The sequence below is a fragment of the Sorex fumeus genome, unplaced genomic scaffold, assembly GCF_029834395.1.
Source record: "Sorex fumeus unplaced genomic scaffold, SorFum_2.1 ptg000122l, whole genome shotgun sequence".
NCBI classification, from domain to species: domain Eukaryota; kingdom Metazoa; phylum Chordata; class Mammalia; order Eulipotyphla; family Soricidae; genus Sorex; species Sorex fumeus.
Genome location: NW_026606179.1, coordinates 19,788,981 through 19,816,560, shown reverse-complemented (window position 1 = coordinate 19,816,560; position 27,580 = coordinate 19,788,981). Strand labels below are relative to the sequence as shown.

The following is a 27,580-nucleotide window of genomic DNA, read 5'->3' as shown; positions in this document are numbered from 1 at the left end:
ACTTCAGAACATGTACTTGCCTCATGCTAGGCAGGCTCTCCTGATGAGGTAAGTTTTCAATTTCACAGAGGAGGAAAGGGGGCTGCACTGGGCCCACTTACTTGTCCAGAGCTGGGGAGGTGGAGGGAGGTGTGTTTTGTAAGTGGACAGAGCCAGTATGGTCACTCTCTTTAACCTACACTCTTGTCCAGCACTGGGTCAGGGGCCCTCAATGAGGGAGCTCCAGCTCAATCACCCCGCCCTGGGAAACTCACCCTGTGAATGATTGATTGGGAGGTGGGGGAACAAACCTGGGTGCAGGCTCGCTCTGGGCAGGCGTCCCTATGGCTCCCCGCACCCCCAGCCCCTCACCTCCTGCCTTTCTGCTGCCCTACAGGCTCACTCCAGCTGGGCTCTGCTCTGCTGCCACTCTGCCAACAACATTCTTGTGTGTGTGGTTTTTGTTTTGGGGCCACACCTGATTGCTCAGGACTGAACACGGGTTGCCCAGTGCTTTACTCACTACAGTAAGGCAAGTGCTTTCCTTACTATTCTCTTCCCACCAACGCCCCGCCCCCGTGCCTTTTTGAGTCTCCCCCAGAAGGTTTGGCCTTGGATTGGAGCTCACAGCCAGGCATGCCAGTGAGTTCTGGCCTGTGTCACATGGGCTCCTCAATTTTTACGACTATTGGTCCCTGGGTTTTGATTTTTTCATTTGCGAAACAGTAATTTGCAGTGTCTATTGGAGGTAATGCAGGAGCGCTGACGTTGCACGCTGCGTACCACAGTTCATCCAGGGCACCACCAGAGGTCACGCTTGAGCACCACTGGGTGTGAGATTCCGCCCTTCACCCTTGGAAACGACAAAAATCCAGTCACAGCCATCCCATTCTAGAATGGTCTGCATCCCAACCAGAGTATTTCATTCCTTTCTTTCGCTTTATGGAGTCCCCTCTTCTGTCCTATCCTAAATAAAACTTTTACTTTCCGCCCAGAGAGATTGCTCAACATGCAAAGTTCCACTTCAACCCCCAACCCTGCAGCTCCCCAAGGACAGACCTCCCAGTTCACCCCTGAGAACCACAGGGTGTGACCCCAAAAGGGAATGAAAAGACAAAGGTCTTCTGCGTTTTAAAAAGTAACGATGTTAACAATGTAACAGGAATGGTGACAATATTAACTATGTAATAGGAACAGTGACTATATTAACAAGAGAGTAGGAATAGTAACAATGCCTACTTTTCCTTTGAACAACTCCGTTTCACAAACGCTCATTCTGAGCCAGCCAATCCTAGGAAACAAATTCCTATAGCCTGTCCCTTCACCCCACGCGAAGCTGTCATAGGTGAAAAACGGAGGCGGTTACAGGTGGACCAGCCGCGTCCACCAAGTCAGCAGCACTAAGAGTTACATCTGAGCTTGGGTCCTCGGCCCCGCGGCCCCGGACGCTGCCCCTGACCCAGCCTGCAATGCGAGTTAACACTGCGAAGCTGGACTGGGGGACCGCAGGGCACAAGGGCACCGCCTAATTTCTTTAAAGGTGGGCGCCTGGCGGGCTGGAGCGATACAGCGGGTAGGGCGTTTGCCTAGCACGAGGCCGACTCGGGTTCAATCCCCAGCATCCCATATGGTCCCCTGAGCACCGCCAGGAGTGATCCCTGAGTACAGAGCCAGGAGGAACCCCTGTGCATCTCCAGGTGTGACCCAAAAAAGCAAAAAAAAAAAAAAAAAGTGGGAGCCTGGCCCTTTGAGGTGCGGGCGGGAGGGCTAACGACAGCCCTCGCCCCTCCCCAGAAGTCTGCAGCGGCCGGGAACCCCCACGCCCAGCCCCTCACTTCCCAGGGAGCAGCCGGGCGCGGCGGTGACTCACAGCCCAAGACTCTGGGCTGGGGCAGGTGCGCCCGGCGCCAGGTGCAGCTCCGCCCCGCTCCCTGCGACCTGCGACCCGCGACCCTCGGACTGCACTCACGCCTGCTCCCACTGCCATGGAGTTTGACCTGGCGGCAGGTAAGCTCCGAGGACGGGAGGGTTGAGGTGCGCGGTCAGACGCGAGATCGGGCAGCTCTCCGTGGGCACTGCTGCGCAGGTACCCACCCGACCTCTCTCCGCAGCCCTGGAGCCCCATCCCAAGAAGCCCCAGGGGGCCGGAGGCCCGGGCGCCCCCAAGCATGGGCCCCCCAAAGCTCAGGTTAGTCACGGGAAAGTGGAGGGCGGAGGGGTGGGGTTGCGTTTCGTGGGGGCCACGAAGGGCCGGGCCTCACTGTCTCCGTCCACCCAGCACGGCCACGGCCACGGCCACGGCCACGGCAGCTCCGACTCCAGCAGCAGCAGCAGCAGCTCCAGCGACTCGGAGAAGGAGACGAAGGTACGCGTCCCCGCGCCGACCCCCGCCGTGCGGCCCGGGCGGTGCCCCCGGAACCCGGGCGCACACTCACTGGGCTCCTCCCCCTCTCCCCCGCCCCAGGCTGCCGACGGCTCGCAGCACGCCCAGAAGCCCAAAGTGAAAAAGAAGAAGGAGAAGAAGGGAAAGGACAAGCGGGCCCCCCACTGACCGGGCTCAGGCGGGGCTCATTAAATAAACCCTCGCCTTCGCCCTCCCTCGGGCCCGACCGTTCCGAGCTCCTGCGGTGGGGAGGCCCTTCCCGGTCCCCGGCCGCCCCCTGCTGGCCGCCCCGCGCCGCCGCCGTCGCCAAGGAAAGACCCCGCCTGGGCCGAGCGCTTCAACGTTTATTGTGTTTCTGAAGCTGGGGCCGCGCGGCGGGGGCGGGACCGGGGCCGGCGGGGGCGGAGCCTGGTCCGCTGGGGGCGGGGCCGCGAGGTGGGGGCGGGCCCGGGCGGGCCCTCAGCGAACCAGGTGGAAGGTGAGCCAGTACATGAGCAGAGGCTGCGCCGCGGCCACCGCCATGGTCAGGTACATGCGCAGTTGGTTTCGTGCGCCCCGCACCGGGACGCCTTCGGCCGCAGCTTCCGCCAGGATCTTTAGGCGCAGTGTCCGGATCTGCGGCGCGAAGGGGTGGGGGTCAGCCAGCGGGGCGCTTGGAGAGCTCCCTCCTTCCCAATCCCTGCCCCTTGGCCTTGGTGCTGCCTCCTGTCCCCAGGGGTCCCTGCCCCTCTGTCACCTCCAGTTCCTCTCCCCCACCGCAGGTGGGCTCCTGCTGGGCCCTGGTAACCCAGTCTCCCAACAGGCCTAGGGCTTGCCCCTCCAAGAGTCGTGGGAAAGTGCCAGGGGTGGCCCCTCAGCGGTGTGTGGGGACCTTCCTTCTTGTCGCTGACTACGATCCTGCTGGGGTGTATGTATGTGACTATGGTGGCCAAGGAGACGTGATTTTGAGGGTGTGGTGGTGAGGCACGGCACTCTACCTCTGCACAGCAGGGACCACTGGGATGGAGCCAGAAAGGCTTTTAAAGAAGCCCTAAACGATGACATCGAAAGTCAAAGCCTGTCTTGAGGGTCAGCTCTGGCCATTTATGTTCTGAGCAACTCAGTCCTGCTCCCACTGAGCCCTCCAGGACCCAGAGGTGCAGCGATCACCCCCATTTTACAGAAGGAAATCGGTTTCATAAGAGCAAGGGATTTGCCCAGGAGCCACTCAACCCAAATGCTCTGGACCAGCAGCTCCTTTTGGAGTGGGGGGTGGGGAAGGACTGCTGAACCTTTTGTCATCTGACCAGAAATCCTGGCAGGAACAGGGTTTCCCACTGTGTAAAAGCGAGTGGGATGTCCCTGAGGGCCCTCCCATCCCACCCCATGGCCTGCTGGCCTTTTTCCTTCAGACCCCAGCTTTTTTTGTTTCTTGGGCCACACCTGGCAATGCTCAGGGGTTACTCCTGGCAGTGCTCAGTGGACCATATGGGACAGTGGGATCAAGCTAGGTTGGCCACATGCAAGACCAGCTCCCCACCCACTGTACTGTAACTCCAGCACCCAGATCCAGCTTTGACACCCCTCTCTCCTGTTTCCAGTAAGCCCTCCTCACCCTTACTCAGACTGGGTTAGCCACCAGGGTTCCTTCAGCAATGGGGCTCAGACCTGAGCTCAGACATTTCTGGGGCCCCTCAAGTCCGCCCGGGTCCCCTCTTTCCGAGTGCCAGCTCACCATGAACACGAAGATCGACACACAGCACCAGCCCAGCACCAAGTAGTAGCCTATCTTCCCAAAGAGCAGGCCCATGAGGACCCCGCCGATCATCCTGTGGGCAGTTGGGGCGGGTCAGAGGGAGAGGCGGCTGGAGGGGGGCTTGTGGGGGCAGTGGGAGGGGGCACGGGAGTACTCACCCAACATACTTGTAGCCCAAGAAAGCCACCAGGTCGATGGTGGTGAGGTCGGTGTTGGCTGTGACCAGGTAGAGGCTGAGCAGGATGGCCAGCACCTCCAGGGTGAGCCAGGCCAAGGCCGAGCTCGCCTGAAGCCCCAAGATATCTGGGGAGAACCTGCCGGCCCCCAAGATGCATCACAGGTCACCGAGGTCAGGGCCTCCCTGAGCCGCTCTGGCCCTGGGAAAGCCCTGTGTGGATGTGGGGGAGTAGTGCTGGGACCAAGGTGGGTCTGGGACTTGTCCCCAGGAGGGCCCCTCCTGAGAAGGAAAGAAGGGTGACCTAGCCCCCAGAAGGCCAGGGTGGGGAGCGCATGGGGGGGCTCTGGGAAAGCTGGGAGGTACCTGGGTCAGTTGGGAAGGGGGATCAAGTGAGCTAAGGCTGGTGGCTGGGAGGGGAGCAGGCCAGGGAACCTTGACAGCTCATCACTGAGCCCCAGTGGCACCTGCTTTCCAGGCCACCAAGGAAATGGACAGGATGAGGAAGAAGAGTGGAGGGGTAGAGAGTAAGGTGCGATTGCAGACACTGGGAGCAGCTGGTTAGAAATGCCATGTACACCCGGCCTGAGAGGTGCATGTGCAAAGGCCCAGGGGCAGCGAGGAAAGAGGACAGAGCGGGGAGCAGAGGGGTGGCTGGAGCGCAAGTTGGGTTAAGGAGACTTAGTGCACTAGGGGCCGTGGGGGCTGGGGCAGTTTCTGAGCAGCTGGACCAGGGCCAGACCCCCTTCTAAATGAGACTCTCCATGCTGCTCTGAAGGGGGCAGGGCAGTTAGGAGACATCAAAGATGAGGATGGAACTGCGGATGAGGTGAGTCAGACACGCAGGGCCTGGGGTTGGGGCCCAAGGTGGGAGACAGGGAAGAGGTGAGGGGACCCCAGGGCCCAACTCTCCCAGATGCCCTCCTCTGCCCACTCCAGGCCTCTCTTACCTGTCTTGGGTCCCCAGCGCAAGACCAGCCACCAGGATGTAGGTGATGAAGGCCATAGCTGTGGGGTGGAAGGATGGGTCAGGGGAGGGCAGTGTGGCACCTGAGTACCAGACAGGCCCATGATTGGGGGTCAGAGGGTGGGAGGGGGGCTGCTGAAAACCTGGAATGTAGAGGTCGGGAGCGTTGACGTCAAAGCGGGGGGCAACGGGTGTGTCCTGCTGGTACTGCACCTCCCAGTCCTGTGGGGACAGTTGGGGAACAGGCCGGAGTCTCAGAGCCGGGCTCCTCCCGCCCTTGCTGACCCTGTCCAGGGCTGTCACTCTCACTCACTGCACACCCTCAGGGGCCAGTGCTGACCTGGTGCAGGTAGGGAAAGACGAGCAGGCCCAGCTTCCGGCCCACGTACATGGTGTCCACGGCAAAGTAATACTTGAGCTTGGTGACGGGGATGAAGCGGTCAATCTGGAGAGACAGAGCTCAAGCCTGGAGCCCCCCACCTCCTGTCGCCCACCAGGGTTCTCCTCCCCACCTCCCATACCCCCCACCTCCCATACCCCCTGCACAGTGCTCCCCCTGCCCTGACCCACTCACGTTCTTGTCCATGAGCTCCTTGCCCTGCGCAGCCAGGGTGCTCCCATAGGCCATCGCCATGTTGGACATCGGGTCCGTCAGGAAGGCGGCCTGGGGTGACGTGGAGGCCGCCGGGTAGCCCATGCCACCGGCCACCCGCTGCGCCCCATAGCCCCGGCTCTGGGCTGCACTCGTGTCATCAAACAGCTGGTGGGGGTCCGTCATGCCCGGCTGAGACACAGGGGTCCTCCGCTTGGAGGCTGCAGAGGAAAAGAGGGGTGGTGACTCGCTGCTCAGGCAGTGGAGAGGGGCCTGTCCCCAGGGCACTGACTCGAAGGCCTCAGGGCTGTCTAGCGGGGCTCAGTAGCCACCCACCCGGAGGACAAAGGGGCATTCCCTCTGCGTGCTAAAGACCCACGGTCTCGGTCCCCCCCAGCAGCAGGCCCCACTGTGGGGAACCTTTGCCTTGTTCCCAGCCAAACCCCTACATCCTAGACTACGATCAGAGTAGGCGCTTGATGGGGCTGGAGTAATAGCACAGCGGGTAGGGCGTTTGCCTTGCTCGCGGTTGACCCGGGTTCGATTCCCAGCATCCCATATGGTCCCCTGAGCATCGCCAGGAGTAACTCCTGAGTGCAGAGCCAGGAGTAACCCCTATGCATCACCGGGTGTGACCCCAAAAAGCAAAAAAATAAAAAAAGGTAGGCGCTTGATAAAATCCTTAGCCATTCTACAGATATGGAAACTGAGGCCCAGAGAAGCTAAGGGAGGGCCAAAGGAGTGTGGGACAGAGCAAGAGTCCAACCAGGTCAGCCTGATAAATACTGCCATAACAAACCCCTCACTGTGCTCTATTTGGTGGGGGCTCCACAACTGGAAGTGCTCAGGGCTTACTCCTGGCTCTGTGCTCAGGGATCTCTCTGGCAATCAAAGTGACTAAGGCCCATGTCCAAAGTATTGCACAGGTATAAGGCAGGTCTCAAAGGTTTTCAAAAGTTCCCTCTGGGAACAAATGAGGGGCAGGGGTTGGGATGTGACCAAGCGGGGACAGGGAGACATGGGGGAGGCTGTTAAGCTGGTTCAGGTGGGAGACCAAGATGAAGGGGGCCGGGGAGGGACTCTGCCCTAGGCCACTGCTCAGGACCAAGAAGTCTTTTTTGTTTTTTGGGTGTGACCCCACCCCCCACAATGCTCAGAATATTCAGGAGTTACTCCTGGCTCTGTGGTAAGGGATCACTCCATGCTGTGCTCAGGGGACCATATGGAATTCCGGGGATCAGACCCAGGTCAGCTGCGTGCACGTAAGGCAAATGTCTTACCCACTGTGCTGTCACCCCAGTCCCTGACCGAGAAGTCTTGCAGCTCCTGAACTCTGCTGAGCTCGTCCCATGCCAGGCTCTGCCAAGCACAGGCAACAGGATGGTAGGATTACGAAGGGCGGGGGATGGAGGAATCAATCAGAGATAAATTTTCTTTATCTCTTGTTTCAGGGGAGCACACCCGGCAGTGCTTGGGGGTCGCTCCCGGTGGTGCTTGGGGGGCCATCTGTTGCTGGGAATCAAACCCACAGCTCCCACATGCCAAGCATGGAGGGGGTTGGAGAGACAGTGCAGCTGGCAGGGCGCTTGCCTTGTCCACAGCCAGGCCGGGTTCAATCCCTGTTGCCTGATACAATCCCCTGAGCCCTGCCAGGAGTGACCCCTGAGCGCAGAGCCCAGGAACGAGCCCTGAGCATCACCCAGTGTGACCAAAAACTAAAAATAATGATGTAACACGCAAAGCATGTGTTCCAGCCCTTTTGAGTCATGTCCCCAGCCCATGTGGCAAGGCCAATGAGACCTGATTTTGTGTGTGTGCAGGGGTGGGGGGTTGAGGACCGCACCCGGTGGTGCTCAAGGCTTATTGTTGCTCTGTGCTCAGGGATCATTTCTGGTGGGGCTTAAGAGATCCTATGGGGTGCTAAGGATTGAACTTGAGCTGGCCACATGCAAAGCAAACGCCCTCCTTCCCAGCTATACTATCTCCCTAGCCCCAGTCACCTCAGTTTTCTCTGGAGAAAGTCGGTCAACAGCCCCTCTCCAGAGGACGTGTTAACAGTCATCAATCTTTGTTTCCTATTCTCACCACTAGCCCCTCCCCCCATTCTTGCTGCCAACCAGTTGTGATCTAGACGCACACTCAGGAGGCCCAGCCTTCTAAAAGCTCTGGGGTGGGTCAGAGAGACAAAAAGTACAGTGGGGGTGGGGGGGGTGGAGGGTTAGGAGGTTGTCTTCAATCTCCTGGACCCCATAGGGCCCTGAAGCCCTGCCAGGAGGAACCCTGGGTACCACCAGTTGTGGCCCCAAAATAAACTAAAAGCCCTTTGGAGGGAGCCTCCCTTCCCTGCCACCCTCAGTCCTTGGTACTCGGGGTTCAGCTCAGCAGTTTCCCCAATGTCTTTCGGCTCTCACCAAGAGCAGCCCCTGAGGCTGCCGCCTTCCGCATCCCCACCAGCAACTGCCATCTCCCAGGTCCTGGCTGCCACTAGACCCATTTTCTCTTTCCTGCTGGAGCTCCGCAGTGGGGGTGCTGAGGATTGCAAAGACCCAGACCAACCCTCCGTCTTCGCTGAGCTGCTGATCAGGCTTCGAGCCTGGTTTCCAGCTCCCTGAACCGTGGGACCCAGACTTCTACCCCTGCCCAGGCTTCTCTCCCCTCAGGCTCTCTCACCCCACCACGTGGAGAGGGGTGCCCGGGGCCCCATCGCCAGCCACCACTTCCCTCCAGGCTGCAGACCAGTTCCAGACACTTGCTCAGGTGGCCCCGGGGCCCTTCCTCAGTGTCGGAACCTGCTTCTGTCCATACCCAACCAACCTGTCCCGCCGCCTCTCAGCGTTCTCTGCCTCCCTCTGGCACTGTCCTGGATGTCCCAGCGCACGGACCGGGTCCCTCCGTCCAGTCTCGGCCCAGCCTCCCCTCCAGCTGGCAGCCAGGCTGTCTTGATAATTTTGTGATTTTGCGGGTATTCCCCGGGGCCCCATCCTGGAGTTGCCTTTCTAAATGCAAAAGAGAATGTGCCATCTCCTTGGCCTAAAAATCAGTACCCAAGGGCTGGAGTGATAGCACAGCGGGTAGGGCATTTGCCTTGCACATGGCTGACCCGGGTTCGATTCCCAGCATCCCACATGGTCCCCCGAGCACCACCAGGAGTAATTCCTGAGTGCATGAGCCAGGAGTAATCCCTGTGTATCGCTGGGTGTGACCCAAAAAGCAAAAAAGTAAAAATCAGTACCCACTGGGCTGAGAATGAAATATAAATTCTTCCTAAGCCCTCACCACCCCCTTCGGGCTCCGGGTACCCCAGCCACAGTAGCCAGCCTCCTCCTTTCCCCTGCCCACGCTGCACCCATGCAGGCCTTTGAACATGCAGCCTCACTGCCTGGGCACACCTCCCCTTGTGGCCCCCAGTGGGCACTCACCGGGCCCACACCTGGGTCAGACCCACGATCCGAATCCTCCACCTCACTGCTAACCCTCTCCAGGCCCCGTCCCCTCCGAGCACACAGCGCCATGTCTAAGTATATCTCCACTCACCTACTAATTTACAAGGCCCCAGCTTCTGAGGTTTTTCCTCCCTCTCACCACAAATCTTCTGGAGAAAATCCTTCACTGACACATGTACCTCTACTAGGGCACCAGGACTGACTCGCACACACCTCCATCCCAGCCCAAACTGCTCACACAATTTTCTTTTCCTTCTTTTTTAAAAATTTTTGGGCCACACCCAACTGCTCAAGGCTTTACTCCAGGCTGTGCTCAGGGATCACTCCTGAGGGGGGCTCAGGGACCATGTGTGATGAAAGGGATCAAGGCAAATGTCGACCCTCTGTGCTATGGCTCAGCCCAGCACTCCCAGGATGTTCACCTGTGCCCACTCCCCCAATACCCTGGCTCCCCTGGGTGAGGAAAGTCAAACTGTGTCCTGGGAGCTCCATCAAGAGAGAAGCCAGGTGCCGGAGCTACAGGACAGTGGGGAAGGCATCTGTCTTGCCTGCAGTTGATCTGGGTTTTATCCCCAAGCCTGCCTGAGTGATCCGAGTAAGAGCCAGGAGTAAGCCCTGAACACAACAGGGTGTGGCTTGAAAAGACAGAAACCAGGGTGGTCTTCCCTGCATCGTCCACTGGTATGGTCTTCCCTGCATCGTCCACTGGTATGATGTATGATGGGTAGGGAACTTTTTAATTTTTTTTTTTTTTTTTTTTGCTTTTTGGGTCACACCCAGCGGTGCTCAGGGGTTACTCCTGGCTCTGCATTCAGGAATTAATCCTGGTGGTGCACAGGGGACCATATGGGATGCCGGGGGTTGAAGCTAGGCCGGCCTTACCCACTGTACCATTGCTCTGGCCCCATCAAAAATTTTTAAGAGGGGACAGAGAGACAGTACAGTGGGGAAGGCACTTGCCTTGCATGCGATCGACCCAGGCTCAACCCACAGGCAGGAGTAGGCCCTGAGCATCACCAGGTGTGACCCCATCCCCCAAATTTTTTTTAAGGGGATGGAGAAATACTACAGTGAACTAGGTGCTTCCTCTGGGTTCCTGAGTTCAACCCTCAGCACCTCCCTTTAGTCTCCCTAGCACTACTAGTAATAATCCCTGAGCACAGAACCAGGAATACGAACTGAGTACCATCGAAGGTGACCCCAAAATAAATTAAATTTTTTTTTAATTTGGTCTTTTAGACTACCACTGGCGATACTCTGGGGATACTTCTGGCTGTGCAACTCAGGAATTATTCCTGGCAGTGCTTGGGAACCATATGGGATGCCGGGGATCAAACCTAGGTTGGCCATGTGCAGGGCAAGTGCCCCACCCACTGTACTATCTCTCCAGCCCTACAAATTAAAATTTTTATTATTATTTTTTCGCTGTTGAGACACAGTCGGTGGTGTTCAAGGGTTTACTCCGGGCTCTGAAATTGGGGACATGTGGTGATGAGAACCCATTCCAAATGTTCTCCGGCCCTCAGTAGGACACCTTTTTAAGGCAGAGAAGGGAGGTGTGTCCACTGTGCTCTCCTTCCACTGGGAGGCTTCTCAAGCCCCAGCTACATCCCAGATTATTCTCTTTCCAGCTTCTGATTATGCCCCAAATTATCATGCTGCCTCATTGGCCACCTACCTGAGTGTCTGGCCAAACAATCCAGTGCTCTGAGTTAACAGGAACCAAGGCTATGCTGCTGGTTGGACTACCCAAGTGTTTTATTTGACCCATTAATGGGACAGTCCCACACTCCCGAGATGAGAAGGAAACTTAAGGAGAGGCAAAGTCATAGAAACAGGAACATGAGATCAGGTTCCAAGTTTTAGTGGGGTGGAATGGGGGAGGGAAGGGGTGGCGTCTCTCCCCCCATCGGAGCAGGGCCGCTAACTCTGGAACTGAGTGTGGCCGACAGCTGGTAAGCAAAGGGCTGAGAGTAGGCTGCAGAAAGTCTTTTTTTTTTCCCTGCATATCACACTATATTCTGCCAAAGTTGTTGGGGGGGGAGGGTGTTTGGTTAAAAATTCCCCCCAAAAAAGGAAGAATCGTGCACCCTGGGATGCAGCTCACTGGCAGAGCACATACTTCGTATGTAGGAGTTCCCGGGTTCGATCATCAGCATCTCCCATCCCGACCCCCTCCCCAAAAAGTCAAAATAAGACAATGAACGGACCCCAGCGCGCCACCTACCCGGCCCCGGCATCCTAGCGCACACCTCAAAAGTCTCCAGATACCTGACCTCCTGACCTCCGACCTGCGACGACCACGCCAACCGCCGCGGCAGGTCCCGCCACGCCCCCACCCGCCCGCTCTCCGGGGTCGGCCACGTACGCCACTTACGCTGCCGGGGAGTCCCCGCCGCCGCCGCGCCCGCCGAATGCATCGTTCCCTGCTACCCCGGCCGCCGCCGCCGCCGCCGCCGCCCAGCCGCGGTTCGAAATGTGCCCGCCCGGCTCCCGTAGCCACGCCCCTCCGGTGATACTCCAGCCAATGGGCGCCGCGATCGCGCTGAGGCCACGCCTTCCGCGGGGGCCTAGACCAGTCGGCGGGGCCTAAGAGCGGGGGCGGGAGGAGGTCGGTGATTGCCGGAGTCCCGAGCCGAGGGCCGGGAGGGCGGCGCCGGGAGCTACTCTCGGAATCAGCGCTGTCATGCCTGGTGGGAAACGTAGGTGGCGAGCGAAGGGGTCGATGGGAAATGAAGTCCTAGGTCGGCAGCTGTTCAGTTCGATCGGGAGTCCTCGGTAGCCACGGGAAGGCGTGGCTTCCTTCCCTAAGGAGAGGTCCCGCTGCTTTCCTGAGGGGCTAAATAGCGCCAGTTAGGGGGGCTGGAGAGAGAGTACAGCGGGGAGGGTGCTGGCCTTGCATGCGGCCGCCCCGGTTTAATCCCTGCTATTCTTTATGATTTCCCCGGTGCACCGTCGGGAGTAATTCCTGAGTGCAGAGCCAGGAGTTAACTCCGGAACAGCGCCGGGTGTGGTCCTTTCCCCCAAAAAATTAACATTAAAAAAATAGCACTTGGGGGCTGGAGCAATAGCACAGCGGGTAGGGCGTTTGCCTTGCACGCGGCCGACCCAGGTTGGATTCCCAGCATCCCAATATGGTCGGTCCCCTGAGTACTGCCAGGAGTGATTCCTGAGTGCAAAGCCAGGAGTAAGCCCTGCACATCGCGGGGTGTGACTCAAAAAGAAAAAAAAAAATAGCACTTGGATGAAGTCCAACACGTATACAATTTTTGAAGACCTTAGGTATGAAAGTGAATATTAGCATGAGAAAAAAAAAAGCACCCAAAAGAGGTGGAAAAAACACAGGTGTCTGAGAAAAACCCTTTTTCAGACATTTCCCCAGAAATTCATAGAAATCCCCTGACCTTGTGGTTTGGCTTCACCTGTGCGAAAAAACCCACCCGCCAGCGTGCCTGCCAGGGAGGTCCAGCAAATGAAACTTGATTAGGTTCTGCTCTCTGTCCCTCAGTTTCCCCTTTTCTCTCCCCCCTTTTAGCCTCCTCTTTGCTGTCCCTCCCTCCCCTCTAGTTATCTCTGGCCAAGATATGGTGGAAGTGACTCCCAGGCAGCGATATCACTCCGGAAGGGTGTCCACAGAGCCCCCGCTACTGTGGCTTTTCTTTCCTCCTCTGAGGACTTGGTTTTCTCCGGGCTCAGTGCTGAGTCCTGCTCACTGGCAGCCCTGTTCTGTGACAAAGGAAAATGCAGAGGAAAGATGCACATCTGCTTTAAGCTGTCCCTGGGGTTCGCCCCTGTTCCTTGTGACTTTTCACTGTTGTTAATTAATAAAGCGAGTATTCTGACATCCTGCTGACCTCATGTTCATTTCTGGTCATATATGCTGCTGTCTGTGCCTTATGTGTTTCTATGGAGGCCACACCCAGTGATGCTGGCTTGGTGCTCTGGGGGTTACGCCCATCGGTGTCTGAGGACCTAGAAGCTCCAGGGATGGAACCTGGAGCCTGGAGCTCTCTCTTCAACCCTTTGAGACATCTCCACATCCCATTGCTTTTTTTTTTTTTTTTTTGCTTTTTGGGTGACACCCGGCGATGCATAGGGGTTACTTCTGGCTCTGACTCAGGAATAACTCCTGGTGACTCAGAAACAAATCTCGGAACCCAGTGGCTTTTGGCAGAAATGCATCTGGACCCCGCAGTAGGTTACTGTTGCCGGGCCATTCCAGGGGGGAAAGGGTGCTGTCCCTCTGCCTGCTCCCTCTAGGAGGCTCGGTGGACACCATCCTCCAGAGGCCATTTAACAGTCAGGATTGGGCCCTCAGTGATGAGACACGCGGGGCCTCATGGGGCGGGGGTGGAGCTGGCCCTTTCCTCCCCATCCCAACAAGACCCCAAAACGCTGCCCACTAACAACCTTTCTGGCTCCTGATCAAGCAGCTTAACAACCATGATCCCAGAGACTCAGGAACAAACATCGGAACCCAGCAGGTTTGGGCAGAAATCTCTCCAGATTTAATTGTTAAAATTTCAGAATTTCAAAATCGCGTGGCCACTGCTGCAACCACACGACATTATGTGTTATTTATAACCAGCAATAGAAAATAACTTGTCTACTGTTGCCTTTTCAGCAGACCTGAGTGTTGGGGTAAAATCCCAAATAACAATGGTGGGTCTGGTGTCAAAATATTGAATGTAATCAAGTAGAGAGAGAATAATGTGGAAATGATCTGCCCCACAGGTAGGGGGAAGGTGTGAGATGGGGGCATACTGGGTTTTTGGTGGTGGAAAATGGGCACTGGTGAAGATACAGGTGTTTCATTGTATGACCGAGACTTAAACCCAAAAACTTGTAACTGCTCTCACAGTGATTCAATAAATAAAATTATTTTTTTTAAAAAGGAATTATTCCTGGCAGTGCTCAGGGAACCATATGGGATTCTGGGAATCAAACCCGGGTCAGCCGCGTGCAAGGAAAACACCCTACTCGCTGTGCTATCACTCCAGCCCCGTCACTGCTTTTTTTTTTTTTTTGAGCCTCAACTCTCTTCTCTGCTTAATGGGAATAATCTAGGAAGGATTAAGCATTTACTACAAGCCATTGGTGGGCATAAAACCTTTGGAGACTGTAAATCTTTGGTCTCCAGGAGCTACATTTACTATCTGTATTATCTTCTTGCGGGGTGTCAAATGGAGAACTGCAGTATTTCAAATAGAAGCACCTGGGGTTGGGGTCAGGATCATGCTTCTGCTAGTCAGATTTGGGCTGCTGGTGGGAAGTAGGGATGAAGGTAGAGGAATGTACAGGGACAGGAAGGAACCGCCCCTCTTAAATAAAGGACTCATGGTTCTTTATTCTTTATTTTTTGGGGGGACCACATCCAGTGATGCTACGGGGTCACTTGACACTGCACTAAGAGGTTATTCCTGGCAGTGTTCAGGAGGCCATATGGGATGTCAGATATTATACCCAGTTCTGCATGCAAGGTAAGTGCCCCACCCACTGAATTAATATTATTAGTTTTTTTCTTTTTGGGTCATACCCAGCGATGCACAGGGTTTACCTCTGGCTTTGCACTTGGAATTACTCCTGGCGGTGCTCAGGGGACCATACGGGATGCTGGGAATTGAACCCTGGTCAGCTGCATGCAAGACAAACGCCCTATCCTCTCCAGCCCCATTATTATTATTATTACTTAATTATTGATTATTATTATTATTTTGCATTTTGGGTCACTCCCAGCGATGCTTAGGGGTTACTTCTGGCTCTGCACTCAGGAATTACTCCTGGCGGTGCCTGGGGGACCATATGGCATGCTGAGAATCAAACCTGGGTTAGCCGCGTGCAAGGCAAAAGCCCTACCCGCTGTGCTATGGCTCCAACCCCTATTATTATTTTTAGTCACATCCGGAAATGCTCAGGACATGGGGATTACTCCTGGCCGGGTTCAGGGGACCTATATGAGGTGCTGGGATCAAACCCAGGGGCTATATGCTATGCAAGACATGCACCCCTGTTTGCTGCACTCTTTGGCTCTGGCCCCCTTTCTGTGGTTCTTTTAAGAGAAACCCGGACTCGTCTTTGATGGGTCAGCGCAGATATCCCTTCCTTGGAAGCTTCTGGAAACCCCTCCTCCCTCCAGCTGCATCAGTTTCCTGCTTGAGACTCCCTCGAATTCCCTGGGGTGCCACTGTCCTCCCGGCTTCCCTGTTCCTGCCCTGAGCGGTCTGACAACAGCTGTCTTGGTCACTTGCAGTGTCTCCAGCAGGGCAGAAAGTGGGTGCTCGAGAGCGGAGTGGCGCTGCCTGAGAATGTCCAGGGGGGACACGCGGCCCCGGGGGAGGGGTCCCCGGCTGTGACTGAGACGCCCCCTCCCGTGGACACACCCCCACTCCGGCGCGCGGCTCGGCTCAGGCCTCGGGAACTGGTTTGCCGGCTCGGTCCCCCGCCCCCGCGGCGGGATGCGGTTCAGCTGCCGGGCCGGGAAGTGGGGAGCGTGGGTCCGGCGATGGGCAAGAGGCGGACGGGTACCTAACTCCGGGGAGGCCGAGAGCACAGCCACAGAAAAGGGGGGAAGGACCCCCCAGACTTTGCCTCCAACTTGGCCTCCTGGACAGCGCGGGGCTCCACCCTCGGAGTCCGAACACCTGGCGTTGGGGCGTGCCTCAGTTTCCCGGGGGCGGGGCGTCCCGCCACCGCCGCCCCCCCCCCCCCCCCGCCCTCCCCTTTTTCCTTTCCTTCCTCTTCGGGGCGCTGGTGGCCGCAACCGGGTCCCTTCCGGAACTGAAACTCGGCTCGGGACCGTCGGGGGCGGGGGCCACGTCAGCGGGGCGGCGGGGCTCGGGGGCGCCATGCGGCGGGGCGCGCTGCTGGCGGGGGCGCTGGTCGCCTACGCCGCGTACCTGGTGCTGGGCGCGCTGGCCTTGGCGTGGCTGGAGCGGCCGCACGAAGCGCGACTCCGCGCCGAGCTGGGCGCGCTGCGGGAGCAGCTGCTGCGGCACAGCCCGTGCGTGACGGCCCCGGCGCTGGACGCCTTCGTGGAGCGGGTGCTGGCGGCCGGACGGCTGGGGCGCCTCGTGGTCGCCAACGCGTCGGGGGTCGCCAACGCGTCGGACCCCGCCTGGGACTTCGTCTCGGCGCTCTTCTTCGCCAGCACACTGGTCACCACCGTCGGTACGTGCGCACCCCCGCCCCGACTCGGGAGCCAGCGGGCACCGGGGACCCCCAGCCCGCCCGCAACCCTCCCAGCGGCTTGTCCCCGCGGTCACAACTCCCTGCCTTCCCCCCTCCCCCGGAGTCCCTCCAGAGCCCCGTAGAGGCTCGCGGAGTTCAAGATTTTTAACTGCAGCCGGAACCCGCCCAGTTCACTCCCCGACTAGGTCATCCCAATCTTTGCCGGCGAGATCCGGGACCGCATCCCTCGCATCCCCGCGTCTTGACCTTCTTGGGGACCCGCTGGGTCCAGCCGCTCTGGGTCCGGGACCCACCTCAGAAGCAGTAAGCGGGACCCGACCCGGGCTCAGACCGCAGCCAGGCGCCACCACCCACTCCAGCCCGACTCCTGCTGTTTCTGGGCCACGTCTGGGGCGCCCTGCCTCCCCGCCCCCCTACACACACACACACACACACACACACACACACACACACACACACACACACAGGGGCCCATTGAGGATACTGCATGTCAGAATCCGGATCAGCTTCCAGCACCATCCTGGATGCCCAGCAGAGGGGTCCTCTGGGGATTTCCACTCAGGGGCCGTGCCTTCCCCGAGACTTTGTCCCAGCTCCACCTTCAGACCCCTGTTTGGAGCGGAGCGTTCCTAAGTGACTGTTCAGGGGACCCCGCCCCTCCTGGCGGTTCTTGGTCAACCGGGTGTGTGAGATGCCTCTCTGTTTCCATCTTAACACCTGACATGGGGTGATTGGGTTGGGGGAGCCCACTGCGGGGATGCGTCCATTCCTGGACCACCCCACTGTGGATGTGAGAGGGGCCAGGACTCCAGCCAAATCCCTGCAGTGCCTCTCATGGGACCATGGTAACCCCTTAAGAAGAGTGCTAGGGGCACTAAGCAACCCATCATGGGCCCCACACCCTCAACACTGTCAAAAGCAAATCCCCCCAGTCGTGGGTTCCAGAACTCAGCATCCTGCCCAGGGTCTTTTCCTGTCCGCCCTGGGTTGCCCAGGATAAGAATTTCTTGGGGGCCTGGGATCTCTCCAGCCCCTCAGCCAGGACCCCATTTCCCTCCTTCATCACTGTTCTGATTTGCTTTGGACTTGAAACCTGACATCCTCCCCTCCCCCGTTCCCCATCAACGCCCATCATTGCAAGACCTGAGTCCCTACCCCACATGCCCCCTTGCCAATGGCCCTCTATCCCGTTTCTTCAGGCCTTCTTTTCTCTTTGCTTTGTTTATTGGGTTTGGGGGCCACAGCCTGAGGGTCTCTGGGCCCACTCCTTGCTCTGTGCTCAGGAGTGACCCCTGGTGGTGGTCAGGGATCATTCCTGTGGGGCTCAGGAGACGGCACCCTAAGGCAAAGTGCCTTAACCCCTGTACTATCTCTCCCCCCCCCTTTTTCTTTTCCTTTCTTTCTTTTTTGTTTTTGGCTTTGGGGAATCATGTCTGACAGTGCCCAGGGGCTTCTCCTGGCGCTGTGCTGGGGAGCCATGTGGTACCAGGGAATCCAGCCTGAGGTCCTGAACACACACAGCCTGCTCTCAGTCCTCTGCCTGAGGACAGGCCTACCCAGTTCCATTTGTGAGTCTGCAAAGGCCTCCAGTGGGGCCTGTCCCCTCCTTCCTCCAGACCCAGGGCACTGACCCCTGACTTACCGACCTACCCCCCACATTTCCCACTCTGGTAGAGCACCCCCACATCCACTGGCTCATCCCATCCTCCAGGCCTGCCCCTTCTGCCTTTGTGCCAGACTGGGGTACTTAGCACCAGCCCCCCCTCCCTCCCTGTTGACCCTCTGTAGCCCTTTGGGAGCTCCTCTCCTCTTTGTCTCTTTGCTGGGGACAGGGTGGCTGAAAAAGGGGCTCGTCTAGACTCTGTGCTCCCCCTTCCAACCAGGAAGAGGCAGTCTTTGGGACTAGAGAGAAAGTTCAGTAGGGGGGCTGAGCGATAGCACAGCGGATAGGGCATTTGCCTTGCATGTGGCCAACCCGGCAACCTGGGATCAATTCCCAGCATCCCATATGGTCCCCTGAGCACTGCCAGGAGTAATTCCTGAGTGCAGAGCCAGGAGTAACCCCTGAACATTGCTGGGTGTGACCCAAAAAGAAAAAAAAAGGAAAAGAAAAAAAGTTCAGTAGGGAAGGAGGCACTTGCCCTGCACACAGCTAACTTGGGTTCTAATCCTCAATATCCCTTAGGGACCTCTGAGCCCTGAGCCAGGAGTAAATCCTGAGCCTTTCCAGGTTTATCTCTTCGCTCACCCCAGACCCCACATAAAAGAGAAGGGGGCTCAGGCCAGCCCGGGCTGTGGCCAGGGAACTCCTCAGAGATGCCAGTGCAAGGCCTCATCTCCTGCCTGCCTGCCCCATGCCAGCCTGGCCTGGGCCTGTCTGCCAGCTCCTGGGCCACATCAGAGCCTCCTCCCAGCTCCTGGCTTCTGAGAAGGCATCCGGGCGGGCTGTGGGACAGGCCGGGTCCCCCCCTCCCAGACTTCCCACTGCTGTAAAATGGGATCAGAGCGCTCGCCGCTTCTCTGCCCGAGCAGTTCCTGGTGGGAACTGACCGCAGACAGGCTCTGACAGGCCGGTTCAGCTCAGCAGTGCTGGCAGGCAGCCACCTGGAGGAGCCCCATTCTTCCCCAGCACCCCAAGGAAACAGGAGACGAGGGAGCTTGCCTCAGTGAGGCCTCATGGGTCCCTACTGTTAGCCAGCCCCTGACGTCTGTGAAGAATGGTGAACCAGTGAGGATGTTGGAAAGAGAAGCTGTTCTGATGCTGCTGGACACGGCCAGGCATGGTCCAGGGGCAGGCCCAGGGGCAGAATATATTCAGGGCCCTGAGTTCAATCCCAGATACCACATGCTGTTGCCAACCCATGTTCAGATGTCCCCATCACCCTCACCCAGCACCTCTGTGTGGGGCATATAAAATTTTTTTGATTGATTTTTTTAAAATTTGGTTTTGAGGCTACACCTAGTAGTGCTGAGGGCTTACTTCTGGCTTTACACTCAGGGATCACTCCTGGTGGATTCAGGGAATCATATGGGGTGCCGGGGATAGAGCCCGGCTTGGCCACATGTAAGACAAGCATCAACCCGCTCTGCTATCACTCTGGCCCCCACAAAAGAATTTAAAGTTTTGTTTTGTGTTGTGTGTAGGGGAGTTTTGGTGTCACACCCGGTGGTGGTCATAGCTTACTCCCAGCTCTGTGCTCAGAGATGACTCCTTTTTTTGGGGGGGGGGCGTTAGGCTCTGTGATGCTTAGGGGTTACTCCTGGTTCTGCACTCAGGAATGGCTCCTGGCAGTGCTTGGGGGACCATATGGGATGGCAGGGATCGAAGCCAGGTTGGCCACGTGCAAGGCAAATGCCCTCCCCTTTGTACTATGACTCCGGCTCCAGGGATCACTCCTGAAGGGGGTTGGGGGACTCTATTGGGTGCCAGATTGGCCTTACTCAAGGCAAACAAGCACCTTAACCCCTGTACAATCTCTTTGACTTACTCAAACAATTTGGAGGGAGGTGGGGACCCAAATAAGAAGTTCAGAAGTTAAGGCACTTGCCTTAAATAAGCTCCTTCTGCAAAGATATTTTGTTGTGGTGGTTGTTGTTGTTGAATATTCTTTTTGTTGTTTTTTTTGCAATAGTAGTTTGACACTGAATATGGTCCCTCAAGCACTGCCAGGTGTGGCCCCTGAGCTTAGAGCCAGGAATGGAGCCAGCACCTTAATATATCTATTTATATAGTTAATATCAGTGGGTTTACTGAGCCTCCGTTGATCATATATGTGTATGTGTATGTGCATATTAAGAGATTGGGATATAGCTCAGTGGCAGAGCACATGCCTTATGTGTGTGAGGCCCTGGTTTCAGGACTCTGGCACCATAAAAAAGAAAAGAATTGGGGGCTGGAGAGATAGTACAGTGGATAGGGCGTTTGCCTTGCACGTGGCTGACCCTGATTCAATTCCCAGCATCCCATATGGTCCCCTGAGCACCACCAGAAGTAATTCCTGAGTGCAGAGCCAGGAGTAACCCCTGTGCATAGCTGGGTGTGACCCAAAAAGACCCAAAAAAAAGAAGAAAAGAAAAAGAGAGAAAAGAGAAAGAAGGAAAGAAAGAAAGAAAGAAAGAAAGAAAGAAAACAAGCAAGCATAAAAATGTAAATGATGGCAGGGCCAGAGAGACAGTACTATGAGTAAGGATGCTGCCTTGCACAGGGCTGACCCGGGTTTGACCCCAGGCACCCTCTATAGGCACCCAACCCCCTCCAGGAGTGAGTACAGAGCCGGGAATAAACCCTCAGCGCAGTTGGGTATGACACAAAACCACAAAAGCAGAAGAAAACAAGACAAATTATGGGTTGGCAAGAGAGCTCAATGGGCTGGAGCTCAGGCTTGGCAGGGAGGAAGTTCAGGTTTGATCCTAGATATGACATGTTCCTTTGAACACTGCTGGGAGCACTGAGTTAGGAGTAGTAGCCCCTGAGTGTAAAATCTTATCACGCCGAAGGTTTATGTTCACGGGCTCACTGGACGGCACTGTTTCACCGCCTGCGTTCGGTGCTCTTGAGCCATTGTGTGTGGCCTGGATCGGAACGGCTGTTGGCCAAGGGTAGATGGAAGAAAAAACGGGGGCCAGGCCGGTCTATATCAATAGTAGTTTATTCCAATCCTCTTCACTCCTGTCTTTCTCTGCCTCCTTCTCTCCTGGGCCCCAGTCTTGGAAGCTCTCTCCTTCTGGCTTTGACTCTGGATCTCTGGAGCCCGAGCTCTCTCACTTCTGACCCCTTTTCCGAGCTTACATCTTAGTTTATATAGCAGTCACATAAGGCGGTGACATAAAGGTGGGTTGAATACTGACGAATCAACAAAGAGAGGTAAGACCACTCCTCCAGGAGATTAACTCAAGGATAAAATCTCATCTACAGAGATTACTTCAGATTACTAGGAGATCCACCCAAGGGTGGGATCCCAACAAGGGTGTGTTCTTCCTTCAGTTAGTAATCTACTTAAATAGTTGTAATAAATCTACTTCTAATATTTCTAGCAATGTCATTCTGTATGAGCACAGTAAGAGATATAAATTTAGTTTGGTTCTTCCTGAGAACATCTCACTATACGTTTCGCAGTCCTCAGGTCAGGTTAATCTTCCTAGCTCCAGCAGGGTCCTAGTCTTGTCGTTACTTTTGGATCATGACAGCATTTGTCCATGATCATGCCCTCAACTTATAGTTGAGTATCGTGGCTCTTTGGCCTGGCCCATTTCGATGCCAGGGTAGCTCACTGCTTGCCCTGGGTCCATTCAGTCCCTCGTCAGGACCCTGCTTTTGGGGTGCTAGGAACTAAGGGCAACTGAGTCAAGAAATCAGATGCCCAGGAGTAAATATTATTCGGAGTCAATCAACTCCCAAGTTACAAAGCATAATATTAACTGTCTTCCTGTGTCCACACAGAAAGGACATTGCTTACAAGTTCAGTGTCCTTAGATGGGTGTGACCTGACAAACCTAAGCTATCTGAGGAAGGACAAAAGAGTGTTATCCTACACCTGAGCACTGTTGGGTGTTGTAGAAAGAAAATTTTTGTTAAGTCCTTGTGATAGGGAGAAGAATTGAGTTCAACTATGAGTATAGCAAAGACAGTTGGAGAATTCAGAGCATTTTCTCCCTGGCCTTCCCCCATTTCTGACATCTGATCCGACACTTGGTTGCCCCTTTCTCTTTACCTAAGTCCTTGGACTGTCAATGGTCAGGATCCTCGTAAGCCAGTTTGGAGAGATTCCCCTCCCCTCCCGATTTTCCATCTTTGATTTTCCATTTTTGACAGCCCCTCTTTGCTACCGGCTCTGAATCTCCAACTGTCTTTGCTATACTCAAAGTAGAATTCAGTTTCTTCTCCAGATATTCAAGACCTGGTTTGGGCCCAGGAGTCCTTACTGCAGGGCAGGTGGGCTGGCAGAGAGGTCGCTTGGGACCCTGTTCCCACCTGCTGAGATTCTTACTCTGGCACTGGAGGAAGGAATGGCCCCTGAGCCCATTCTGTAGCACTTTGAGAATACTGAGGTTCAAGCAGCAGATGTTGTTCATCATCAAACTCCTGTTAGTAATGAGAGTTGGACTCAGAGCTGATCATTCTCCAAGCGCAGTAGCTTCAATCAGAGGGACATGTACTAGTTTACTAAGTCACTTTAACCCAAGGCCCAGTCAGAGGCTCTCCTGTTTCCTCTATGACAAGGTGACCTCATGGTCCAAGGTGGCTGCACAGCACCAACCCTCAAGTGTGTGTTCCAGCAAGCAGCAGGAGAGAGGAAAGCAAGGAAGCAGGCAGCCCCCTCTTGAGTGAAGCTTAGTGGAAGTTGCTTTTTTCTTCCATGAGTGTAGCTCATTGCTCAGAGTCAGACTAAGCTGCAACAAAGAAGGGAATGTATCTTCTAGGCAGCCATCTGGCCAAGGAAAATGGAAGAATCCTTCTTGTGCCCTATTTTTTGTTTGTTTTTGGGTCATATGCAGAGGAGTTCAGGGCTTACTCCTGGCTCTGCACTCAGGAATCACTCCTGGTGGTGCTTGGGGACCAAATGGGATATCAGTGATCTAACCTGGTCGGCACATACAAGGCAAACTGTACTATGTCACCTGCTGTACTATGGCTCCATTCCTCCTTAGCCCTATTTTAGAATATTTTAGGGGCGGGCCCACACCTGACCGCAGTGGTTTGCAGTGCCAGGAATGAAACTCAGTGCCTTGCACATGCTAAGCATCTGTTACGTGCTTGAGTCACATCTCTGGTCCTACCGCAACCATTTTCTTTATCTTATTTTTATTTTGGGGAAGTGCTTGGGGGTACACCCAGAGAGCCTCAGGATTTACTTCTGGCTCTGTGCTCAAGGGTCACTCCCGGTAGTTGTGTGGGGGGGCCCTCTGTGGTGCCAGGTACTGAACCTGGCCTGGCCCCAGACAATGCAGGCACTTTCCGCCTCTGCTATCATCTCTCTGGCCCGAGTCTTAGCCAATTTATTTATTTATTTATTTGCTTTTTGGGTCACACCCGGCAATGCACAGGGGTTACTCCTGGCTCTGTGCTCAGGAATTACCCCTGGAGGTGCTCAGGACCATATGGGATGCTGGGATTCAAACCCGGGTCGGCCGCGTGCAAGGCAAACGCCCTACCCACACGCTGTGCTATTGCTCCAGCCCCAGTCTTAGCCAATTTAAAACACAAGAGTTTGGTGGCTTGGAACTGGAGCTATAGCACAGCAGGTAGGGCGTTTGCGTTGCAAGCGGCTGACCTGAGTTCGATCCCCAGCATCCCATATGGTCCCCTGAGCACCGCCAGGAGTAATTCCTGAGTGCATGAGCCAGGAGTAACCCCTGTGCAATGCTAGGTGTGACCCAAAAAGCAAAAAAAAAGTTTGGTGGCTTAAGTATATTCACACATTGGGGCTGGAGAGATAGTATAGCGCATAGGAGAATTTGCTTTGCCTGGGTTTGATCCCACCCTATATTGTCCCCTGAGCCCCACCAAGAGTGATCCCTGAGCACAGAGCCAGGAGTAAGCCCTGAGCATAGCTGAGTTTGGCCTTAAAGCCATAATAATAAAATTTGAAAAATTAAAAAATATGTATTTAAAAGGCCATAGAGAAAATAAAATAGAGAAGTTAATGCACTTGCCTCGCATGTGGCCAACCTAGAGAAATTCTGTTACCATATAAGGTCTCCTGAGCACCGCCAGGAGGTCACTCCTGACCACAGAGGCAGGAGTAGCCCCTGAGCACTGATGGGTGTGGTCCCAAACCCCAAAATTAATTTAAATAAAAAGGCCTCATTGAGAAGGTGACATTTAAGTCATGTCCTAGCAGTGGGAAGAGAGAGGGCCCTGGAAAACCAGCAGAAGAGGGTTCCAGGAGAAACAGCCTGTGCAGAGGCCCTGAGGTGAGACTCTGGGAAAATGTGAGGGGCTGCACTTCTCTCTTGCACTTTGGAACTGGGGTGGCCTCTAAACTCGGGTTGTTTGTGGCTTCCCAATGGCTACAGCAGGGGAACAGCCTGTGGGGGATGGTGGAGACAAGGAAGCATCTGGTGGACGGGATCAGGAAAGGCCATGGGTGGGCTTGGAAATCTATCTCCAGATGACACCCAAAGAAAGCGGGTGTGGGGACAGAGCAATAGTCCAGCAGGGAGGGCATTTGCCTTGCACGCCGCTGACCCAGGTTCAATCCCTGGCATCCCATATGGTCCCCTGAGCACTACCAGGAGTAATTCCTGAGTGCAGAGCCAGGAGTAACCCCCGAGCATCACTGGGTGTGACCCAAAAAGCAAAATATAAAATAAAAAAGAAAGCAGGGGTGAGTGAAGAGGGGCAGAGCAAGAGACAGGAAACACCAGGCCAGGTGTTGGAATGATATAGTAAAGCAAGTAGGACATTTGCCTAACATGCGGCCAACCCGGGTTCGATTCCCAGCATCCCATCTGGTCCCCCGAGCACCACCAGGAGTGATTCCTGAGTGCAGAGCCAGAAGTAATCCCTGAGCATCGCTGGGTATGGCCGCAAACAAAAACAAACAAGCAAAAAAGAAACCACCAAGCCAGTGGCTGTCGGATTTGCTGGAAAGCCTCAAATGCAGAAGCTGTCTGGAGGTCAGCGGTGCTGACCTTGGCCTGAGCCACGGGCAGGAGCGCACAGCAGCGGGTCCTGGGGTGGGGCGGGAGCCTGGGCTTCGGGGGTGTGAAATGTGGGTGTACCCAGACACAAAGCTTTCTCGCCCGACTCTCCCAGGCTACGGCTACACGACGCCGCTGACAGACGGGGGCAAAGCCTTCACCATTGCCTTCGCGCTGCTGGGCGTGCCGCTGACCATGCTGCTGCTGACCGCCTCGGCCCAGCGCCTGGCCCTGCTGCTCACCCGCACGCCACTCGCCTGGCTCAGCCTGCGCTGGGGCTGGCACCCCCGGCGGGCTGCGCGCTGGCACCTGGTGGCGTTGCTGGCTGTCATCGTGACCACATGCTTCCTGCTGCCCGCTGCCATCTTCGCCTCCCTGGAGACGAACTGGAGCTTCCTGGACGCCGTCTACTTCTGCTTCATCTCCCTGTCCACCATCGGCCTGGGGGACTACGTGCCCGGGGAGGCCCCAGGGCAGCCCTACCGCGCCCTGTACAAAGTACTGGTCACCGGTGAGTGCCGGGAGGGCGGTTGCCCTGAAGGATCTGAGGGTGATGGGCACTGACCAGCACCCCCAGGCCCCTGCCCCATGTCTGAGCCCCGTCTTCTGTCTGCCCTCCCTGCAGTCTACCTCTTCCTGGGCCTTGTGGTCATGATGCTGGGGCTGCACACTTTCCGTCGCGTGGCTGACCTGCACGGCCTCACTGAGATCTTCCTGCTGCCTCCTGAGACATACCCCGACGGCGTGGGCACTGTGGAGGACGAGGACGACCAGTCGGACATTCTGGGCCCCCCAATGGAATCACAGCAGCAGCTGGCCACCAGCTCCCACCCAGACTATGCCTCCATCCCCAGGTAGCCGCAGCAGGCCAGGGCTCCCCCAAGACTGAGCCAACAGCCGCAAAACAGCCAAGAGCACACACCCAGGCAGTGAGACGCAGCCCCCCTGGTTCTTCATCCTGTGTTTTTCATGTCGGGGCTCTGCTGGGTACCCCATTACCCAGCACCCTCTCCCCTCTTGTCTCCCTGGACTCTGGGCCTCTCTTCCCACCTCTCATCCTTTCTTTGTTTTCTTGTCCTTTTGTTTCTTTGTAAGCCACACCCCGGGATGCACAGGGCTTACTCCTGGCTCTGTGCTCAGGGGTCACTCCTGGCAGGGCTTGGGGGACCCTGTGAGGTTCCAGGATCGAACCCGGTAGGTGGGTTTACCCCTGTGCTATCTCTCCAGTCTCATTCTTTTTTTTTAAATTAAAAAAATTTTTTTTTGCTTTTTGGGTCACACCTGACGATTCACAGGGGTTACTCCTGGCTCTGCACTCAAAAGTTACTCCTGGCGGTGCTCAGGGGACCATATGGGATGCTGGGAATCGAACCCGGGTTGGCCACGTGCAAGGCAAACACCCTACCCGCTGTGCTATCTCTCCGGCCCCTCCAGTCTCATTCTTTTGTTTTTTAATTTTTGGGCACTGCTCAGGAATCTTTCTCCTGGCTCTGTACTCAGGGACTATGCCTGAGTGATTGGGGACCATATGGGATAGCAGGGATCAATCTGGGTTGGCCATGTGTGAGCCCCTTTCTCATTCTTTTTTTGGGGGACCTCCGAAGCGGTGATCAGGGGAATCTGTTATCACTCCCAGTGACACTTGGCCAACTGGTCAGAAGGTTCAGTGCTGGAGCCTGCAATGTGGGGTTGTTTGGACCTTCTGGGGGACCCTCTGGACCCCACCCATCTGTGCTCTGGGGCCCTGTAGTTGGAGAGCAGACCCTGGGATCAGCCCTTTGCACGGTCTCCCTAGCCCCTGCTTCTCTCTCACTTCTTCCATCTCTCGTCTCCCAGACTCTCAGTTCAGACATGGGGTGGGTCACCCCCACTTGGGGTAAGCACTGGGTCCTCTCAGAGCCCTAATTGCCTCTTCTTTTGATGAATGGAAAGAATGTGTCAGTCACCCCAAACTGCCTTCCCCACCCCCAAACACATACACTTGGTGCCAGTCATGCTAGAAGGTGCTGTCGACACAGCAGTGGTTGCAGTGTCCTGGACACTGCTCTCAGCGGGAGTTGGGGGGCTGCAGCCCATTTCTCCCCCCAATAGTGACAACCCAGGCTGGATACAACCTCAGTGCGGGAAGCAGAGTGATGGGGAGACATGGCCTGTCCAGCCTTGAAAGTCAGGGAAGACTTCCTAGAGGAAGGGATACCTAAACTCAGTGCTGACACAGGAGGAGTTGTGGGGAGAGAAGGTGGCTCTTCCTTGTTTCCTCAGGTGTCTCCCTGGGTAACCCTGGGCTCCATTGGAGGTAGAATCTTCCTGGCTGGCAGGAGTCTGAACCAGGATAGCAGCTCAGGGACAGGTGTCACAGAAGGTGCTGCCCTGGTGAAGACAGCCCTGAAGATTTGCTGAGAACATTTGCAGGAGGCACACTGGGTGCCTGTCCTGCTCAACCCATCCTGCCTGGGCCCCTGGCATTCGTGTCAT

General features: G+C 56.0%; 2 protein-coding genes across 4 annotated transcripts in view; one reads left to right on the top strand and one right to left on the bottom strand.

Moving 5' to 3' along the window:
* Positions 1-11,778, bottom strand: part of YIF1B (Yip1 interacting factor homolog B, membrane trafficking protein) — a 78,761-nt gene extending 66,983 nt beyond the window's left edge. For 2 of the 3 annotated variants that reach the window (XM_056136808.1, XM_056136809.1), the window contains exons 1-8: positions 11,643-11,770; positions 5,814-6,052; positions 5,580-5,684; positions 5,383-5,461; positions 5,223-5,280; positions 4,256-4,411; positions 4,077-4,170; positions 2,810-2,977 (exon numbers count right to left, since the gene is read on the bottom strand). In XM_056136808.1, the coding sequence (XP_055992783.1) occupies positions 2,822-2,977; positions 4,077-4,170; positions 4,256-4,411; positions 5,223-5,280; positions 5,383-5,461; positions 5,580-5,684; positions 5,814-6,052; positions 11,643-11,694 (939 nt within the window). In that variant the 5' untranslated portion in view covers positions 11,695-11,770 and the 3' untranslated portion in view covers positions 2,810-2,821. Of the gene's footprint in view, positions 1-2,762; positions 2,978-4,076; positions 4,171-4,255; positions 4,412-5,222; positions 5,281-5,382; positions 5,462-5,579; positions 5,685-5,813; positions 6,053-11,642 lie in introns of those variants that run through there. The other variant, XM_056136810.1, reaches the window with a different exon arrangement.
* Positions 11,779-16,119: 4,341 nt separating this feature from the next.
* On the top strand, positions 16,120-26,304 carry KCNK6 (potassium two pore domain channel subfamily K member 6). The gene is made up of 3 exons (XM_056136327.1): positions 16,120-16,441; positions 25,221-25,616; positions 25,731-26,304. Exons 1-3 carry the CDS (start codon positions 16,120-16,122, stop codon positions 25,961-25,963), a joined length of 951 nt encoding a protein of 316 aa, XP_055992302.1. The 3' UTR covers positions 25,964-26,304.
* The last annotated feature ends 1,276 nt before the right edge of the window (positions 26,305-27,580 follow it).

Excerpts from the sequence above, each read along its gene's own strand:
- KCNK6 (XM_056136327.1), top strand. The coding sequence starts at position 16,120 with ATGCGGCGGGGCGCGCTGCTGGCGGGGGCGCTGGTCGCCTACGCCGCG. Across the intron at positions 16,442-25,220 it reads CACACTGGTCACCACCGTCG|GCTACGGCTACACGACGCCG; the intron begins GTACGTGCGCAC and ends CGACTCTCCCAG. Across the intron at positions 25,617-25,730 it reads GTACAAAGTACTGGTCACCG|TCTACCTCTTCCTGGGCCTT; the intron begins GTGAGTGCCGGG and ends CCCTCCCTGCAG.